This window comes from Aulonocara sp. 'chitande type north' Nkhata Bay, linkage group LG3 (assembly GCF_057382095.1).
Source record: "Aulonocara sp. 'chitande type north' Nkhata Bay isolate Kocher_YH1m ecotype deep benthic linkage group LG3, A_spYH_male_GT1.1, whole genome shotgun sequence".
NCBI lineage: Eukaryota > Metazoa > Chordata > Actinopteri > Cichliformes > Cichlidae > Aulonocara > Aulonocara sp. 'chitande type north' Nkhata Bay.
In genome coordinates this window covers 78200267-78222175 of record NC_141346.1, presented here as the reverse complement: position 1 = coordinate 78222175, position 21909 = coordinate 78200267, and the positions used below count along the sequence as shown (strand labels likewise).

At 41.0% G+C, this 21909-nt stretch overlaps 1 protein-coding gene across 1 annotated transcript in view; it reads left to right on the top strand.

Annotated features, from left to right (window-relative positions):
* LOC147337109 (uncharacterized) overlaps positions 1 to 21493 on the top strand; it is a 360298-nt gene extending 338805 nt beyond the window's left edge. Inside the window, exons 20-22 of the mRNA XM_086286256.1 lie at positions 2937 to 3110; positions 20615 to 20661; positions 20810 to 21493. Coding sequence (XP_086142382.1) covers positions 2937 to 3110; positions 20615 to 20661; positions 20810 to 21336 — 748 coding nt within the window. The 3' untranslated portion in view covers positions 21337 to 21493. The remainder of the gene's footprint in view (positions 1 to 2936; positions 3111 to 20614; positions 20662 to 20809) is intronic.
* The last annotated feature ends 416 nt before the right edge of the window (positions 21494 to 21909 follow it).

The following is a 21909-nucleotide window of genomic DNA, read 5'->3' as shown; positions in this document are numbered from 1 at the left end:
ATGTAGCCTCTAACTGCAATTGATTTACATGGGGCAAACAGACCAAGCACTATGGCTCATAATACAATTACACCTTACCTGTTTGGACTATATTTTTATATTTCATTTTTACTTGCTGCCAGGAACGTTTGGGGCCTGTTGGGTTGCACCTGCGCTCACATCACGTCACAAAATAAAATGTATAAAATAAAAAATGAAATATAATAAAATAACGTGTTAAATGGGTGGAAATCCCTAGATCAATGTTTAAATTAACAATCACGCATTGACTCTGTCGGCTATGTTTTGCCATGCATGCTCCCTTTCTTTTGCAGCTGAGGTTGTGTTACTTTTTTTCAGCAAAATTTGCATGTTATCGGCATATGCTGCCATCAGAATTTCGGTGTCAAGCGCTGTAAAATACATTGACCGCGCCTTCTTTCCCTCCGTCTCCATGGTGACTCGCTTAATCTGTGCTCCACTCATCAGGGCTTTATGTATCCTTGTGCGCGCGCTTAACTTGGGGTTAAAGCAACTCCGCGTTGATTGAACTACTTGTTATCAGCCTTTCTGAAACCGAATATTCCGAGTTGGACAGTTCGGGGTTACTCAACCCTGAGTATCGTTTTTCACTCTGAGTTTTCTAAACCGGCTTCCTGAAATAGGGCCCAGGAGATGAATACTCTGGTGTTCTGGGGATAGTGGGAGTGAGAGGGAGAGATGCCAGTAAATGATTTCAAGGATACATTTCAGAGAATCAGAGCTAAGAAACCAAAGCAAGTGAGGAACTAAAAACATATGGACAGACTCATAATTAGGCCAAAGACACATTAAAGGAATTATTACAGGTTTAGAAACAGGGATGGATATGAAGGAGCTTAGCATGAATTTGCATTGAGGAAAGAATAGCAACGAGCATCAGAGGAAACAGTTAGGAAAACTAAGAGGATGTACTGGCAGGAATACTGCAGTACTTTAGGAAGAACTACACCAGTTCAGAATGTGTGGAGTACAGTTAAGAACATGAATGCAGACAGGAAACAACAGCAGCTGTTGTAAAGTAAATTCAAACTCCTTCATTAAATGCAGCTGGTTGAGTGAAAACAATGGAGAATGATTGTGTTACGTTGTTTATTCTCTATAGAAATGGAGCAGAAGGAGTGCATGCAGAGCTGGACGTGGGCTGTATATACATGCATGTATCTGTGTTGTCTGTGAGCAGAGAAAACAAAGCGCTGGAAATGTCCAGTGTATCATAAGCCAGCCAGTCCTGTTACTGCAATTCACTTCTTCACCCGAAAGTGTCACCATCAGGCTTCACCAGCAGTTTCCAGTATTAATAGTGTTAATGAGCTAGAGGTAGTATGGATGGGAAAATGTAGAGATGCTGGGCAAGCAATATGATCAAATCCACAGTGGGAATAATTGAAGTGATGACGGCAGGTGTAGAGAACAAAAATGAATCGTATTGAAATGTTAAATCAGGAAAATCCTGGAGAAGAGGATAGTTCTAATGTTCAGTTTGTAATGTTGAGTTCAACACAGCTCTTAGATGCATAAAAATGACTTCACCTGACGTCAGACTGAACAATCGGATTAGCTACTGATATTGATTTAACCCTTTAAGACCTACCATAGAACCAAGTCCGCCAGAGCTTATATTATATTTTTACATGCTGTAGAGCCATTTTTGGGAGCATTTCAAGTTGCTATACATCAATACAACCATTACAGCCTAAATTTTAATAATATGTATGTATTAAGTGCATAGTAATTACATAAATTGCAAAAAAGTGAAATAAACTACAAAAAAATTGAAAATCGTTTTTGTTTTTTTAACATATATTTCTAGTTAGAGAAATTTAAGAGGCTTATCCCTCAAAACTGTAAATACAAAAAAGTTGCACAAAATAGTTTCCCACCACAGGAAATTTATTTTGAGTGCCTTCATAGTTTTATTTTTGAAATACACCAATTTTTATATACTGCAGGAAAACGAAAATAAATATTATACTGCAAATTTGCAAAATAACAGCATATGTATCAAAATCAACTATTTCCAGCAGTGCAATATGAGTCCTAAGCATATGTGGAAGGAAACTGTAACCTAGGACAAGCTGATGGCATAAGATGTAAGTACACCTCCTTAGGTTTCATATGCAAAAAAAATTATTGCGCTAGCTCACGTGGTTACAGTGCTACCGGGATTTAAAAATAGTTGCGCAAAACAGAGTTTGCCCACTCTGACCAGTTTTAAAGGGTTAAAGCAAGAAAATATAGTATTAGCATTAGCTGCCAATTCCTATTCACCTAAAATTTGCATTGCCTGCTAATGGCAGTCTACTTAGCATTAACTCCTCACTAATGTAATGCTAATTCACATAAAATTATCTTTAGCTTTAGCATTAGCTGCTAGCTTCAGCCTACCTAGCACTAGCTGCTCACATTGTTAAAAGGGAAGAGAAAACGATATTAGCATTAGCTACTAATAATTATTCACCCCTAATTAGAATTAGCCGCTAATGGCAGTATACTTAGCATTAACTCCTCACATTGTTATAATGTAAGAGAAAAGAATTAGCATTATCTAATAATGTTGACCTTGGCCCACTGGAAAAGTTCAGAACTAAAGATTTAGGAGTGTTTCTCATTATCAAATATTATTAGATGGAATAATGCTGTAAAGAATGTTATTAATGCAGTTATAATGATGCAGATTATATGGCAGCAATAAAAGAATTTCTGTATCTCCACAATTGTCTGATGTTTGGGGCTTTCTCTCTAATATTGGAGGCTGTTACCTTACACTGTTAAACAGCTTCAGATGATTGTTGTTGTCCGTTGGGAATTGTCACTTTTAAATAAAGTTACATTGAATGGATGTAAATGGATAGATGTTATTGTGACAAAGAGAAAACGATTGTTGACAGATAGATTGTTGTTTTGTGTGTCTGCAGTCTGTCAGGCTGTCTGATCACAGACGAAGGCTGTACTTCTCTGGCCTCAGCTCTGAGCTCCAACCCCTCCCATCTGAGAGAGCTGGACCTGAGCTACAATCATCCAGGTGACGCAGGAATGAAGCTGCTGTCGGCTGGACTGAAGGAACCAGGCTGGAGACTGGACACTCTCAGGTATGGAGAGAATCTCTGATAGAGGAGGAAGAGCTGGAAACATTTCCTGTGTCCTTCACTCACTTCATGTTTGTTTCCTGCAGATGAGACATGAAAAATCACACATGCAGGAATATTTTCAGGGACAGACACACTAGTCTAACTGGATAGAACATGGATATTTATGTAGGGGTCTCCAAGGAGTCTGTTTTCAGGAACATTAATTATAACTGATAAGTCATGTTGAGAGTTTCATTAAAAGTAGACCTACAGTTAGGTCCATAAATATTTGGACAGAGACAACATTTTGTAACTTTAGACTTTATTAGGTCACAGGTGTACCTGAGATAGTGGGATAGTGTGACAAAGAGGCAGACAGGAGCAGCTAAGATTTGGAAATGGAAGCTTAAATAATGACAAACTCTACATTCACACCTGAATTCACAATAATTTGTTCTCAAGTGCACATTTAGCAGCTACTGCTAATACTGTTTTCCTTTGCTTTCAACAACTTGAGTAGCTATATCTAAGTAGGCCACTTTGGTCTGCTAAAGATTTGTGTGACCATGATGGAAACTCTGATAAGCTAATGCTGCTAAGCTAATGCTGTTTATGGACCCTGTTAGAATCAATATTTCAGTCTCATTCTGTTGTTTGAGAACAATATTAACGTTTCACATCATTATAACACAAGAGAAAAGGATATTAGCGTTAGCTACTAATGCTTATTCACCTCAAATTAGCTTTAGCTGCTAATGGGAGCCTACTTAGCATAAACCCTTCACATCATTATAATGCAAGGAAAAAGTCACTCATGGCAGCCTATTTAGCATTAACGTCACATCATTATAACACAAGAGAAAAGGGTATTAGCATTAGCTCCTAGTGCTTAATTATTCACCTATAATTAGAATAAGCCGCTAAAAGCAGCCTACTTAGCATTAAATCCTCACTTCGTTGTTACCCAACGGAAAAGAGTATTATTATTAGCTACTATCATTTTTAATAAGTAAGAGAAAAGTGTTAGCATTATTGAATAATGCTAACTCACATTAAATTAGCATTAGCTGTTTACAACAGCGTACTTAGAATTAGCCGCTCACATTGGTCATGTCCAAATTCATGGGCTGCATCCTCCTCAGAAGGTCAGGTAGGCCGGAAGTAAACGGCTGGGGAAATGGGACGGTCTAGCCTTCTGATTAGCGTCAACGCTGTCTCGGTGGAGTTTAATAAACTCGGCCGTCTGCTCCTTGCTATCTAAAATATAACAGGACACCGGCGTAAATTCTCGACTGTCTCATACTTCTGTTTAATTAGTTTTCTGTTTGACGTTTGGTCAGCTGTGTAAAAATCAAGGACGTATTATTTTATCTAATCGAATAACTTTAATGTTAGCCAAACTGATTTATTCACGAACACACAAAACACTGAAAAAAGCCCAACAATAACATTTTTAGGTTGTCTAAGTGACTTATATATTACATTTAACCCGAGCAGCGAAAGTCCACGGTGATCTGAAAATGATGTGCCGGGAGTTGTGCCGTTCTCGGCGGCTTCAGTAACCCTCGAGCTCTCGGCTAGCTATCGAGCTGTTGGGTAACAGACGTCTCCGAAAACGTCAAAGCACTTTTGCAAATATGCAATATCGTGATAAACCGAGCATATATTTGATGTTTACACAGCTACTTTCTCGCCTGAAAATATGTTAAAAGTTTATTTTGTGACCCAGAAGGATTAGTATGAGTAATTTTAAAACTTAGTAGCTGCCGCCATTGTTGGAAACTGGAGTTTGGCTGGGCCGCACTATGAATTCTGGGATATGGTGGCCACGAAGGACACACCCGACCCATCCTTCAAATTTGGGGAAAAGGAGTACGCATTTGTCGGCTGCATTTGTCGGAGTCTACGAATTTGGACAGCCTTCGGTGCGTCGCTGTGACGTAATCGGTCTACAAATGCGGCCTCAGGAGGATGCAGCCCATGAATTTGGACACGACCATTGTTAAAAAGTAAGGGAAAACAGTATTAGCAGTAGTGCGTAATGCTAATTCACGTCAACGTAGTATTAGTTAATAAGGGCAGCCTACTTAGCATTAACTGCTCACTAATATAATGCTAATTCACATCAAATTAGCATTAGCTGCTCAAGTTATTATAAGGAAAGAGAAAACAGTATTAGCATTAGCTGCTAATAATTATTCACCCCTAATTAGAGTTAGCCCCTAATGGCAGCCTACTTAGCATTAACTCCTGACATTGTTTTAAGGCAGGGGAAAAGCGTTACCATTATCGGATAATGCTAAATCAGATCAAATTAGCATTAGTTAATAACGGTAGACTTTGTATCATTAGCTGCTGTCATTCTTACAAAGCAAACAGTATGAGCAGTACTAGCTGCCCACATTGTTAAAGGGGAAGAGAAAATGATATTAGCATTAGCTGGTAATAATTATTCACCCCTAATTAGAATTAGCCAGTTAATTAATGCTAAATAGGCTTAACTAAAATGAAAGTAAATGTTAGATATAGCTGCTGATATTGTGAAAAGGTAAGATAAAACATTGCTAGCAGCAGTGGATAGTGCTAACACGCATAATAATTAGCATTGCCTAATAATGGCAGCCTTCTTAGCATTAGCTGCTCATATTGTTATATTGCAAAGGAAAAGAGTTGGCAAAAACATTGTTAGCATTAGTGGCTAATGTTAATTCACCTAAATTAGCATTAGCTAATGTTGGCTACATACCTAGCATTAGCTACTGATATTGATATAAAGCAAGAAAATATGGTATTAACATTAGCTTTTAATGCTTTTTAATCTAAAATTAGAATTGGCCATTAATGGCGTCCTATTTAGCATTAACTCTTCACATCGCAGGGGAAAAGTTAAAATTGAATAAAAAAAAAGTGTTCACATTAGCTACTCGTATTGTTTAAAAGTAAGAAAAAACGTTGTTAGCATAAGCGAATAATGCTGATTCACCTCAAATTAGTATTAGCTAATAATGACAACCTACTAATTATTAGCTGGTCACATTGTTATAAACCAAGAAAATATGGTATTAGCATTAGCTGCCAATTCCTATTCACCTAAAATTAGCATTAGCCACTAATGGCAGTCTACTTAGTATTAACTCCTCACTAATATAATGCTAATTTACATCAAATTAGCATTTGCAAACATTGTTAAAAGGGAAGGGAAAAGTGTTAGCATTACCTGATAATGCTAAACTCGCATCAAATTAGCATTAGCTAATAACAGCAGCGTTCTTAGCATTAGCTGCTCACATTATTATAATGCAAGGGAAAAGAGTTAGCATTAACGGATGATGCTAATTCACGTCAAATTAGAAAATATGGTATTAGCATTAGCTGCTAATGGTTATTCACCTAAAATTAGAATTGGCCATTAATGGCGTCCTATTTAGCATTAACTCTTCACATCGCAGGGGAAAAGTTAAAATTGAATGAAAAATAGTTTTCACATTAGCTACTCATATTGTTATATAGTACGAGAAAACATTGTTAGCATAAGTGGATAATGCTAATTCACCTCAAATTAGTATTAGCTAATAACGGCAACCTATTTAGCATTAGCTGGTCAAATTAGCTTTGTCCCAAAACATCGGCTGCATCCTCCAGAGGCCGCATTTGAAGGTCGATTACGTCACAGCCAGGTGACAAAGGCTGTCCCAATTCGTCGACTCCTTCAAATGCGGCCAACAAATGCGTCCTTCATTTCCCCGAATTTGAAGGATGGGTCAGGTGTGTCCTTCATGGCCCACCATATCCCAGAATTCATAGCGCGGCCCAGCCAAATTTCAGCTGCCAACAATGGCGGCCGCTACTAAGTTTTAAAATTACTCTTATTAATCTTTCTGGGCGAGAAAGTAGCTGTGTAAATTACAAATATCTGCTTGGTTTATCAAGACATCGCATATTTGCAAAAGTGTGCCGACGTTTTCGGAGACGTCTGTTACCAGCCAGCTCGATAGCAAGCAGGGGGGTTCAATGGTCCCTCCAGCCGGTGAGAGCAGCAGACTCCCGGCTTCATCGTTTTCAGACCCTGCTTTTTCGCTACTCAGGTTAAACATGATATAAGTCACTCGGATAACTTAAAATTGTAATTGTTTGCCTTTTTTCTGTGTTTTATTTGTTCCGGAGTAAATCGGTTTGGCTGAGACTAAAGTTATTAGATTATTCGATTAAATAAAACTTTATTAATCCATCGGGTGGGTTCCTTCGGGATTTTCACACAGCTGAATAAATGTTAAACAGAAAACTGATTGAACAGAAGTGTGAGACGGTCGAGAATTTACGCCAGTGTCCTGTTATATTTTAGATAGCAAGGAGCAGACGGCCGAGTTTATTAAACTCCACCGAGACAGCGGTGACGCAAATCTGAAGGGTAGACCATCCCATTTCACAGCCTCGCACTTCTGGCCTTCTCGGTCTTTGAAGGACCCGGCCCATGTAGACCGCAAAGGCCGGGTCCTCCGAAGGATGCAGCAGACGTTTTGGGAAACAGCTATTGTTATTGTCTACTTCGCATTAACTCCTCACTAATATAATGCTAAATCACATCAGATTAGCTTTAGCTTTAGCATTAGCTGCTAGCATCAGCCTACCTAGCACTAGCTGCTCACATTGTTAAAAGGGAAGAGAAAAGGATATTAGCATTAGCTGGTAATCCGATTATTAAGTGATGACATGACAAATCCTACTTCTGGGCCTAAAGTAGTCTGCGTTTAATATGGCTTTTGTGTTGTTAACATGTTTATTGCTTTGTATTTTCTTCTATTTAATCTCAAAAAGCTCCTAAAACAGTCAGTGATCACTGTTGACCTCCCTTGGCTTTTATTACCACTAATCATTTATTTAAGCTCAGTTTTTAAAACCTTAGGATGTAACTACAGCCCAGCCCATGCAGCAGTATATGAATGACTAACCTCGTATTGTGGATGGATTATCTCAGTTGTTCTTCTGGCTGAAGTTTGGTCCTTTTACAGCATCCTGCCATGCAATTACATTTGTTCCTGACCACTGAGAACCCTCACGTTAACTTTTATCGAGTGGAAAAAAAGTTCGCTTGTTTATATTATGCTAACATAGCTGTGTCGCTAGCGGTCACGTAGCACATCATTATATACCAGCTAGCCAAACTTCAGTAACCCTACAAACGTCACTGCTGTTTAGTTTTCTGTCTTCATTGATGTTGGAAGTGATAACAGAGCTGTATGTTTTAATTTGTTTCCAAAACCCCGCAGTCAGGACATGCTATATTGTATTTAGATGGAAGCTAGCGAGCTAACTTCCTGCTAACTTCTAACTCTGATATATGTCATAAATTCCGTTTTCATGGATGCCTGGATGTTAAACTCAGTTGTTACACCCGGTAGTATGGAACGCCAGGACTGCCATAATGAATTAATTAAATACACCATGAAATAATTAATTAAATGTGGCAATAATTAATTAAAATCTGAAATAATTAATTACATAAATTAATTAATTACATTAATGTAATTAATTAATTATTGACACATTTAATTAAGTATTTATTTATTTCACATTTTAATTAATTATTGCCACATTTAAATAATTATTTAATGGTGTATTTAATTAATTCATTTTGGCACAGTTGACTCCTTCAGGTCTCACCATGAAATAATTTTATCTGTCAGCCTCACCCATCAAACTAAGTGGGCGGGGTTAACGCTGCCATGCAGCTTCTCTAACATTTGATTGGTTGCCGTGCAAAGTAAGGCAAGACAGGTCAATCTTAGATAATCGATTGCTTGTGTCGACTTGGTATCCCAGAATGCATTTCAAATCATAGGCAGCAATGGTGGTGGTGTAGTTTTAATAATAGTGTTTTAGCCGCGAATGTCTGGTCAGGTTGTCAACATAGAACATGTTTGCAAAAGTGCTCAGATGTTTTCAGAGATGTCACTAGCTCTGCTAACAGTCAGCTGACAGAGAGCACCGACCTCACAGCCCCGGTGTTCCAGCTTAACTGTTTATTTTGTGTGTATTTGTTTGTTTTGGAGGGGGGGCTACGTTAACCGGTTTGTTTAGATATTCCACTCTCCGTGTTCCACATGTTGCATTCGCAGATTCTCATTTTCACCGAACGATCGTCTCTTTCTGCCTGGTCTTGTGTCTCTGTGCTTCTGTAACATAAAGAACGAGCTGACGTGTTTCTCACGACACCAGCGATTAGCTCAACAGACCCTCGGTTTACCTGCATGCATCCTCCTCCTCATCTGTCAGCTGTTTAACACCTGCTGCTAATTCAAGAAACACGTCCACGTTACCTGGTGATAGTCACAGTTTAACTGGGCAGCCGGTGCTCGATATAAAGCAATGTCAGAACATTTTTCTGCACAAGATAAGTAAATATAGTGTTTTTCCAGAGCGCAGAGCTGCTGGAGCTCTTTTCCCAACAGAGCACTTTATAGGCGAACCAGCTTCATCAGCGGCTGATGTCCAATCACCGGCACACAGCTTTGAAACCTCAGCTGAGTTTTAGCTCTCAGTGTTTAAACACTGGACTTCATTCACTCAGGTTCTGTCTGTCGGGTCACGTTTACTTCGCTGTTTTATTTACAACTGAGCAAATCGGTTTGGCTGAGGTTAAAGTTACGTTTCATAACTGCACAGTTTTACAGACCTTCAATGGTTCACTGTGTTAGACTGAAACATTTGCTTTTCTTTATCTGGTGTGTTTTGGATTTAACAGTGAATTTTGAGATTAAACTGACTTTTAAAATGTTTTATACAAAGAGGAAAGAGAAGGCGCATTTCCACCGAGAGGAGCAGGGTTTGCAACAGCGTGTTCATCATGCAGACTGCAACCTGGACAGAAATATTATATCATCTGTTTTTTAATAGCTATTCAACTGTATTCTAAGCACCAGCTGTCTGTTAGAATTTTTAGAGTTTACTTAAATAAAAATAAATGAGGTTAACATATAATTTGTAATTTTTTTTCTCTTTTTTTGCTTTTTCGGTCATGTTATGTTTAACTGTCAAAGGCTTGTTACAAACTATGAAACACATCGTGCAGACTTCTGGATGTTTTGTTCTTTATGCTGTAGATTTTCACGTCTCTGGAATAGTTGGCAGTATTAAGGATGATTTTCTGTAAAATCATACTGATATGAGCCGTGGCACATTCGTAGATGACCGTTAGATTTGTCAGCTGGGAAACTTTGTGTTAACTCAGAGAGCTGAAGATATCATGGATATGCTGACCTCGCTTCGTGGTGTACAGGGCCGTTTACCCTCATGATTAATATTCACAATAAAAATATTAGCCGAACATCATGAAGTCTGTATGTGTTTCATAGTGTCGAACAACCTTTGTACAGTTAAAGCCAGCAGTACAGCACTACATGACGGAAACACCAACGTTATCTCTTTTATGCGTTTATACACAGGTCACGCTGATTACTGAACAAAAACCCAAAGATCAGCTGTTAATTGAATTTTTTTGCTCTCTCTCCTCCTTAAACATGTTTTTAATGTTAGTTATAATTCAGAATTGGCGACTGAAACACGTAGGACACATACGAACATCAGGAAATAAAACACCGATAAATATAACCTCAGTAAAAGAAGTCAGCAGGGGTTATTACAGCTGTGTACTGGGGCCTGCGCTTTGTCGGTGGTAATAACAGCTCGATTGCTTGCGAGGTGAGCGGGTCTATCCCACGCTTTGCCGTGAGACTGGTCAGACATCTCCGAAATCGCCGAAGCACTTTTGCAAAGAGGCTGTATCTTGACAAACCGACCAGACACATGAAGATTAAACCACTACATTCTCGGCTAAAAAAATATTAAAACGGTATTTGGTGACACACAAACAGGGTTTTTCAAAGTTCAGTTCTGTTAGCTTCCACATGCCGTTTGTTGTGTACTAGAAACAATGGCCACCAGGCCAAAGCAATGGTTTTGACTCGATCAGCGTTAACCCCGCCCCCTGAGTTTGATGGGTGAGGTTGACAGATAAAATTATTTCATGGTGAGACCTGAAGGAGTCAACTGTGCCAAAATGAATTAATTAAATACACCATTAAATAATTATTTAAATGTGGCAATAATTATTTAAATGTGGCAATAATTAATTAAATATGTCAATAATTAATTAAATTCATGTGTCGTAAATATTTATGTACTCAATTATTTCCAATTTTAATTAATTATTGCCACATTTAATTAATTATTTAATGGTGTATTTAATTAATTCATTATGGCAGTCCTGGCGTTCCATATGGTAGAGCAGAACGCTGATAATTTTATTAAAGATGAAAGACTTAAGACAGTGTTTTAACTCTCAGTAATGCCACAGTGATCATTTGATATATGGACCTGCAGCAGAGTTTAGGCCCAGACACGGCTAATGACGTCAGACTGAACGATCAGATAATTATTCACCCTTAATTAGAATTAGCCGCTAATGGCAGCATACTTAGCATTATCTCCTCACATCGTTATAATGCAAATGATGCTAACTTGCATTAAATTAGACTGCTGTTATTAGCTAATGCTATTTAGCAGTAGCTGCTAAGATTGTTATAAAGCAAAGGAAAACGATATGAGCATTAGCTCCTAATGCGTATTTTCTTTAAATTAGACGTAGGTGCTAATGGCGGCCTACTTAGCATTAGCAGCTCAGACAATATAATGCTAGGGAAAAGAGTGTTAGCATTAGCCGTTCACATTGTTATAAAGTTAAGGGAAATAGGGTCAGCATTAGCTACTCACATTATTAAAAAGTAAGCGTTAGCATTAGTGCATAATGCTAATTCACATCAAATTAGCATTAGTTAATAACGGCAGCCTATTTAGCATTAGCAGATAATGTTGACCTTGGCCCACTGGAAAAGTTAAGAACTAAAGATTTAGGAGTGTTTCTCGATAGCTCTTTCTCATTTGAGAAACAAATAAATTCTGTTATTAAAACCAGCTGTAAGGTTTATATTGTTGACTGTCATTTATGCTTAGAAATATTTACTCATATATGCTTAGTTTTATAATCGATTGCATGATGATGGAGGTTTGATCCTTAGTAGTCTGTAAAGACTCTGTGTGCCTTCCAGAGTGTTCTGGCATGCACACAGCACTTGGGGCCATGAGAGAGGTCGTACCCTCTCTTACTGATTTATGGTGTAGGACAGGGGTCTCAAACTCAATTTAGCTGGGGGCCGCTGCAGGCAGAGTCTGGGTGAGGCTGGGCCGCATTAGGTTTTCCACAAGAAAGGCATGGTTAAAAAATTCCAATCTTCTCAAATCTCTTTATTTTTATTTTTTAACACAAAATATGAAAAATAAATAAACAAATTAAGAATTAATAAGAAAAAAAATCAATCTGTAATACATAAATAAAATAATAATAAGATATTTTTAGTCAGTGAACTTGTGTGTTTCTTTCAGTCTTCTATATCTGCTGTATTTAGATTGAAATGTCTGTATTAACAGTTCTATAACCTTCTTCTGAACATGAATGGAACACTGTAGAAAATGAACTGTTCTTCTGAACATGGCTTCTCTTGCCTACTCCTTGCTGCTAGAGACCTGGCAGCGTTTCCTCTCGCATAGCCGAGCCAGATTTGGCCTGAGGGAGGAAGCAGTTGCGACCCTCAGTATGTCTTGAAGATGATCATCCGTAAGTCTGGACCTGTACTTGGACTTATTGAAGTTCAAAGTGGAGAAGAGCTTTTGGCACAAGTATGTGCTACCAAAAAGGCACATGGTCCGCTTGAACATTCGGGAAAGCCGAGGGAAACTAGGGCTCAATTCTCTCAAAAATTGTCCAAGCTTGTCTGCTTTTCCACTCACCTCCCTGAACGTTGCTTTGAGTTCAGAGTTGCACTGCAGCTCAATGAGCTCCATTTGAAGCACAGAAGGGGCATCTTGCACATCAAAGGAGAAGGGGTCCGCAAAAATGTGAAAGGTGGCTCTGTGTGTCTTGAAGTCAGCAAACCTGTGATCAAATTCCTCCTGTAGCCTCAAAATGACATCAACATACTCGTCAGCACTGAATGGTGTGCCTGCATCCACGAGTGCCTTGCATGCTGGGAAATGGCAAAGGTTTGTCTGAGAGAGCTGAGCTTTCCAGAGCGACAGTTTTGTGGAGAATGCTCTCACGTTGTCATAGGCAGCACTGACAAGTTGCCCCTGGCCTTGTAACGTCTTGTTCAGTACATTAAGCTCATGTGTCATATCAACAAGAAAAGCTAAGTCCATGAGCCATTTGGGATCAGTTAGCACAGGAACATGTAACGCGGTTAAAGGACCAGGGCGCCTGACTGCAGCCTCATAGACAATGAGCTATCAGAATAAGATTCGACTATGGAGCCTGAGGGTGTGAATAAAACACAGGAAACAAAAGTAGAGCTCAATATATATATATTATGTTTGTTATGAGAAGTGTATAGACGGATGTACAAAAGAAATAAAAACATATGCATACATATCACAAACAAAAATAATGTTGACAATACTAAACAGCTTATTAGGTTCCAAAAGGAGGTGGGATGTGTGATTCAGTTTAGTTCCATGGACCTGTGATAGGTCATGTGTCAACAATTTGTGATTCAGTCCATAGGTTCACAATTCCTACCGCAACGTAGCGGTGGTCGGGTGGCTCGCCATCTCACGCTGATCAGGGCTGATCGCGGGAGAAAAAAAAACCTGACCTAAACAAGGTCAAAAACATAAATTATTATTCACAGAAGAAAATGAAACGGCATTCTACTGCTGTGACAAAATAAATACATAAATAACAAAGACAAGTAATTAATGCCATGTTTCATACAACAATCAACAAACCCTCATCTCTTATAATAAATTTCATTCAAAATACTATTATAGAAAAAACATTCTCATGGGTCCCATCAAAGTATATCAGCCACAAAGCTAATAACCATTATCCAAAGTTAATCAACTATATTTTCAAAACTCATTTAATCACAGGTGTTGCGCAACATATTCAATAATTTAAATGGAATTTAACTCAATGCAAAATCTCATAGGCCGTTTCGGCATTTCATCAGAAAAGTAACAAAAAACATCCAAAACGGACAAAACTACAAAAATCAAATCACTCGTTCAACTCTAGATACGTTAAGTCAACATTCGGCCATAATGGAATAAACAAAAACAACAATATTCAATAGATGAAACTAGTAATTGCACTTATTGTCGCTAGCCTAGCATTAGCTTACCGGCATTGTAGGATGTGCGATCGCGGCTCCGCATTTACATTAATTGTGACAAAACAAAACAAACAAATAACTCACCGTTGAGTCGATTGTGAGGTAGTGTAAAGACGAATGAATCGGCTGGGTTATTGCACGCTGTCAACTGGTCTGTAGTGTAGAATTTGTCGATATCTGACAAGTACGCCAACCACAGGGACACAGCAGCCAGAGGAGCAGGGACATGCAGCTGATTGACCCGCAACTTATACAGGGTTCATTCCCGCCACAATGAAGGGACTGGCGGAAATGGGGTCAGGGGTTACCGTGGTTACACTCTCCCCCCCTAATCTCATGGACGTCCTCGTACATGGACTAGGCTGGCAGCGAATGACTGGTTGGCTGAGGTGTGAAGGCATCGTCTCCTCTTCTTCATCGTCTTGAAGAGCGAAGGAGAAGACAGAACTTAACCCATGCAGGAGGGTCTGAACGCTCTTTAACAGAGGCTTACCAGGCTTGATGTACTGCAGCCGATCAGGAGGATTCCTGGCGCGGGTTGAATGCCTCAAGGGTGGATCTGCCTCAGGACTGAGAGGCTCTGATTCAGTAGGTGAGGGTTGTGACGAGTTACCTCTGGATGCTTCTGAGTCAGAAGACAGACTTTCTTCATCGTGAGAAGTTTCTGCAGGATCAACTGGCTCAAAGCCAGCTTCCAAGGTTCCGTTAGCAATAACTTGTTCCTCTTCAACCGGTACAGGTTCCTCTGAGAGAACAGCATTCTCTTCCTCCGTAGCCAATACTACTGGGACATCTGGCTGGTTGATAAGTGGAACAGGTTGCGGAGTATTGAGTAAGTCAATGGTTGTTGTGAAGGTGACCGGTTCAGCAGAGAAAGGAACAGGTAGGTATGAGACGAGTTCCTCTTCGTCACCGTCATCGGCATCATCAGCACGTACAGGAGACATGGGTAAGACAGGCATTTTTCTCTTCTGCTTAGTAAGCCTTTCCTTTTCAGAAGGTGTTAAATACCCACAGGGCAATAGGAGGTCTCGATGTAAAGTTCTCAGGGGCTTGTCTTGGCCTTCGGGTCGAACTGTATACACAGGACGAGTGCCGGCTTTCTTCACTACAATGTACACAGATGACTCCCATTTATCTGCAAGCTTGTGTTTGCCTCTTAGCCGCACGTTCCTCACAAGAACTCTGTCTCCAACATTCAGCTGTGATGCAGTGACATTTTTATCAAATCTGCTTTTGTTACGTTTCATCACCCTTTCTGAGTTTTCGATGGCCAGCTTGTAACTTTCTTCTAGGTTGGACTTTAGTTTTTCCACATACTGTGTGTGGGATGTTGATCCTTCTTTGGCAAGGGGTAGTCCAAAGGCCAAGTCCACCGGTAAGCGAGGTTGGCGGCCAAACATAAGCTCATATGGTGAGAAACCTGTAACATCATTTCTTGTGTAATTGTATGCATGCACCAGGGGTTTTACGAAGTCTTTCCAATGGGATTTCTGTTGAGCTGTGAGTGTTCCTAGCATGTCCAGTAATGTTCGGTTAAACCGTTCAACAGGATTGCTTCTTGGATGGTATGGAGTGGTTCTTATTTTGTGGATCCCAGCCATTTCACAAAGCTCTCGGATGATTCTGGATTCAAAGTCAGGGCCTTGGTCACTGTGCAAGCGTTCTGGGATACCATAATGCACAAGAAAGTTGTCCCATAAACATTTGGCAACAGTCCTGGCTTTCTGGTTTGGTGTTGGCACAGCAATGGCATATTTTGTGAAATGGTCAGTTATGACAAGTATGTCTTTGACTCCATGATCTGGTTCCACAGAGAGAAAATCCATACACACCAGTTCCATGGGATGAGAGGTTTTGATATTGACCAGAGGTGCGGCTCGTTCAGATGGGGATTTGCGTCTCACGCATCTTTCGCACCGTCTTATTTTATTGACCACATCACTTGTCATCTTAGGCCAATAAAACCGGGAACGGACCAAGTCCAGCGTTCTGTCAATTCCCATGTGACCCATTTGATCATGTAGGTGGTTTAGTACAACTGGTCGATATTCCTCAGGTAGCACTAGCTGGTATGTGAAGTCACTTCCCACTTGTCTCTTCCTGACGAGAAGGGTGTTATGGAGCTCCAGTTTATTTACTTCTCGCAGTAATAGAGGTAGATCGGGAACCTGAGCTATGACATGCCGGATGACAGGGTCAAGGCGTTGTTTGGCTGCAAGGTCAGCTGTTGAGATTTGGGGGAGTACCATGGAGGTGAACTGGATGTCGTCCGTGAAACTGTCAGGCAGACTGTTGACATTGACAGACATGGATAACACCAGAGCAAGATCAGGATCAGTGCTTGAACTGTACACCAGATGACGGTCACAAACTGCTTTGATGGTATGCTGGTCAATAGAGACATGATCTGGTTCATTGAGATGTCGCCATGCAAATCTCCAGATTCACTCACGTTCTTTCTGTGACAGAGGATCATCAGACAGTTCACCATGAGGTCGGCGAGACAAACCATCAGCATCCGAGTTCTGCTTTCCTGCTCTGTAGATTAATTTGAAGGTGAAAGTGGACAAAGCTGAAAGCCATCTGTAACCGGTAGCGTCAAGTTTTGCTGATGATAAGAGGTATGTTAATGGGTTGCTGTCTGTCACAACTGTAAACTGAGCACCATAAAGGTAGTCGTGGAATTTTTCAGTCACCGCCCATTTCAAAGCAAGAAACTCCAATTTCTGGGCAGGATAATTTGACTCACTCCGGGAAAGACCTCTGCTGGCATATGCTACAACTCTGTTTTTTCCATCCTGCTCTTGATACAGCACCGCACCAAGACCTGTGGCACTGGCATCAGTGTGGAGTGTGTATGGTTTCCGGGGATCAGCAAATGCCAGAACTGGGGCAGAAGTGAGTTTGTCAATAATGGACTCAAAAGCTTGTTGACACATTTGCGTCCATCGTCCTCCAAATGGCTCTTTGGGGTTGAGGTAATTCTCTGGCTTTACAGTTCGTCTCAGTTTCCTCTGGGAAGGTGGATAACCAGCAGTGAGATCATGCAACGGCTTGACAATGGCTGAATATCCCTGGACAAAACGTCTGTAGTACCCAGCAAAACCAAGGAAAGATCTTAATTCCTTCAAGTTTTTTGGCACTGGCCAAGAAGTGATTGTGGAAATCTTGTCTGGATCAGTTTCAACACCAGCCTGGGACACTACATGGCCCAGATACTTCACAGATGTCTGGAAGAACATGCATTTCTCAAGTGAAACACTAACTCCATCCTTCTCCATGAAGGCTTCACTTCTGCTCTCAACTCAAAAAGTCTCTTTAATACATTTCCCCTGCTGAGCCAACGTACCTCAGTGAAGTCGAGCACATCCCCATATTCTGACTCCATTTCCTCTAAAAAAGCTCAGAACCTTCGGTGCTTTAAGCCCCTGGATCTGATTTGGTTGATGCATTTCACAACAATAGACATCACATTGTCAAACTTCAGGCATTTGCTGCAAAGGACCTGCTGATGGATGATGCAGTGCAGAGCAATGGCCTCCTCCACGCCTTCCTCTTCCAGTTTGTTTTGTGCCACCAGTCCATGTTTCCTCCCTGTCATTGATGGCGCTCCATCTGTTGTTATTCCAACAAACCTCTTCCATGGCAAACCAACATTCTCAATGGCATCACACAGCTTGTAAATATCTGCTGAGCGGTGGTCTGGCCATGCATTGGAATTACTGTGAGCAGCTCCTCCATCACTTCAAAACTGTCATCAACACCACGGACATACATTGGGAGCTGGGCAGTGTCGGTGATGTCTGTGGTCTCATCAAGAGCGACTGAGTATACACTGAAACATTTGGCTTTCTCACACAGTTGGTCATAAATGTCACTTGACAGGTCAGAAATGCGATCTGCTGCGGTGTTGGCAGAAAGGCTGATGTTGCTAAACTGACCTTTCTTTCCCGGACAGACTATATTTGCAGCCTGCAATATGCACTTTTAGACAAATCCACCTTCTGTGAATGGCTTCCCTGCTTTAGCAATCATCTCACTAACCACGTGGCTCCGACTGCTGCATTATTGTCTTTGGTTGCTTTCTTGGAGAAATCTTGCTGCCTCAGTAGATCTGTTTTAAGACTGGCAACCCGGTTCGCTCTCTCGTCTCCCTGGTATTTTGCATCCACCTCAGCATGTCTATTTGTGTAATGACGTTTCAAATTGTATTCCTTGTGCAGCGCAACTTTCTCTGTGCAAATGAGACAGGTCGGGGTGCCCATGTGCTCAACAAAGAAATATTGCATTTCCCACTTTTTCCTGAAATTGTCGGTGCTCATCACCAACCTTTCTCTTCACCGTAGGCTTTGAAAAAGACATGTTTGGGGCTATGTGACATTTATAATTCTACTTGGTGTCACTGTCGCATTGAAGTTTCAATCAAGCGTTTAGCCGATGGACGGGGAACGTCTCAACGCGTAGAGAAGGTCATTTCTGCTTCTTTTTCTTGCAACCGTAGCACGGCGATCGGCAGATAAAAAGCAGGTAGCAGTCTCCTTTGTTTTTACGCTCGATGTTCATGTCTTTCATGACGACACGAACACCGTGGCGTTTGCAGATGGTAGAAAGTGCAGGGATAGCGAGCGCAAAAAAGGCGACTGTTCACGGCGCCGGGCTGTTGTTACAGGAGAAAGAAGCGGAAATGACACCGTGACATATAACAAATAACATCAGCTGTTTCTGATGTTAGTTGTTTTGACTGCTTTTACATTATATTGAAATATATGTAATGTTCATGTTTGCTGCAATGCAAACGGAGTGATGCAAATAAAAACATCGAGCCACAAATTACAGTGCGACCCTATAATTAGTCCGGGTTACCGGGGACTGTTGTTGCCGATGAACAGGTGTCGCTATGTGACTGCAGACTAAATTGGGCTGCATTGAGTTCATGACTTTTCTTTTATCCCGCCGCCTACGCATCACTGTGAGAGTTAATATGAGATCTCTCTCTGTGGAAAAATAACTTTAAATCCCACTGACGTGTGTATAAATCTATATACGTATAATGTCCCGCTGGGTAGCAACTTAAAAAAACAACTTTTTTTGAAGTGTTGTGAACGCAGCGCGCTGGGGCGAATGTCGGCGTTTGCCCAATAGAAAGGAGGAAGCCAGCCAGGCACAGGAAAGAAAGAAACACTCCAGGGCAACGCTGCTGGAACTTTGACTCATTGAGAAATGTTTCCCTGCTTGCATCAAGCCCGGCTGGTGTCCCCTGAGATCCATATCCCACCCTGATTGGTGGGTTAATTCAGCTCCGCCCACAACACTGTAAAGTGTCATACATTATCAAACTAACATTACATTTTCATATTAAGGTGGGGCCAAAAACTATTGTCCTGCGGGCCACAATTGGCCCACAGGCCACGAGTTTGAGACCCCTGGTGTAGGAGGACACCTACTCTGTGTCTGGTTAAGTATAAGAGCCCTTTGTTAGGGGGACCGCTGGACTCTTAGCACCAGCTTTGGGGTCACAGGGTCACATCTGGAACACACACACACACACACACACACACACACACACACTATGCACAGACTGGTACTCTTTGTTCATACCTGTGTAAGACGTCATAATGAACTTGTGCATATTCATGTAAGCTCAATAAAGAGCAGTGTTACGAGGGAGCAGACGAGAGCGACTGAGGTCAAGTGAAGGAACGGCGCTGTCACAGTTCTCTCCCTCATCAATTGTCTGGTTCCAGCGGTGGGTCTGTGCTAGACGACCCATCACCAGCTTTTTCCACTGGTTACCAGTACGTGGTAGAATCCACCTCCAGATCTGGTTGTCTTTAAATCTGTGAATGGATTGGCTCCATCTTATCTCTCTTTAACAAAAGAATCCAAGTGGAGCCCTCAGGTCTGCAGATAAGCAGCTTCTGACCAGAACTAGACGTAAAAACAGAGGTGAGCTTTATCGATGGCTGCAGCCAAACTCTGGAACAGTCGCCCTTCACATCAGGTCGTCACCAACACTGGACATTTTTAAAAGCCGGTTGGAAACACATTTGTACTCTGTAGCTTTCAATCCTGACCAGTCTTTATAGTCATTACTGTGTATGTTTCCTATTTTCTCTCTACTCTGTGCAGCACTTTGGCTCAAGCTGTTTTTAAATGTGCTGATAAATAAATGTAGATTTCTTTGAATAAAACAGTGGAGCCGAGCTTTGAGCTCAGTGTGTAACAGTGTGTGTGTGAGAGCCATGTAATGTCCATGTATGCATGCTGACTGTGCTGCTCTGACCCCCCTCCTCCTTTCAGGGTGGAGCCTGCTGGAGTCCGATGGTTGAGACCAGGTCTGAGGAAGTGTAAGTGTGTTTTTAATGGGATTCATGAAAACAAAGCAGCACACATTCAACCATCTTCATCATGTCAGGAGTCATCATCAAAGTGTCAATCAATGAACAGATGATGGATCAATAACTGCAGCTGGATTGTGTTTGTTCTCTCCATCAGATTCCTGTCAACTCACAATCGACACAAACACAGTGAACACAGAGCTCCAACTGTCTGACAACAACAGGAAGGTGACACGTGTGAAGGAGGTTCAGTCATATCCTGATCATCCAGACAGATTTGATGATTGGTCTCAGCTGCTGTGTAGAAATGGTCTGACTGGTCGCTGTTACTGGGAGGTCGAGTGGAGAGGAAGAGTTTATATATCAGTGAGTTACAGAAGCATCAGAAGGAAAGGAGGCAGAGACTGTTTGTTTGGATGGAATGATCAGTCCTGGAGTCTGTACTGCTCTGATGATGGTCCTCATTATGTCAGGCACAATAACAGAGACACACCCATCTCCTCCTCCTCCTCTGTCTCTAACAGAGCAGCAGTGTATGTGGACTGTCCTGCTGGCACTCTGTCCTTCTACAGAGTCTCCTCTGACACTCTGATCCACCTCCACACCTTCAACACCACATTCACTCAAACTCTTTATCCTGGGTTTTGGTTCTTTACTCCTGGTTCCTCAGTGTCCCTGTGCTGAGTGGAGTGTAAAGAGTGTCTCCTGTTACAGAAACACTCTGACTGTTGAACAGATAGTTCAGTCTGTACATGTCTGTCTCTTTCACTCACAAACACGTTTTCAGATTCATGGATTCAATCAGTTGATGTTTGAAACTCTTCTAAATGATTCCTTGTAAACTTCTTCCTCTTCAGTCACAAACAAACAGGAAGTGATGTCACATGTGTTCCTGTCCACACAGCAGAATGAGTCTATTGCTGACAGTGATGTACAAACAGAGTGAGCATTTCTGAGGCCCAAAATAAACTGAGTAGTTCACTGAATGAACAATGGACTGTGAGCTCAGTTCCTTCATCATTAGTATGGATTATATATGTATATGTATTATATTAGTATCATATATATCAGGTGCTGCTGCTTTCAGTCATTGTGCAAATGTGCTGTTTGTAAGCTTGTAAAGCTGCAGTCAGCTGAGACTGAAGAAGTCACCTGATCAGTGAGCAAACGTTTCTGAAAACGTCCAGATGAACAGAATCAACCTTTTGGGATCAGCCAGCAATGCAGCATCATTGTTGTTCAGCTTCAGAGGTTTGC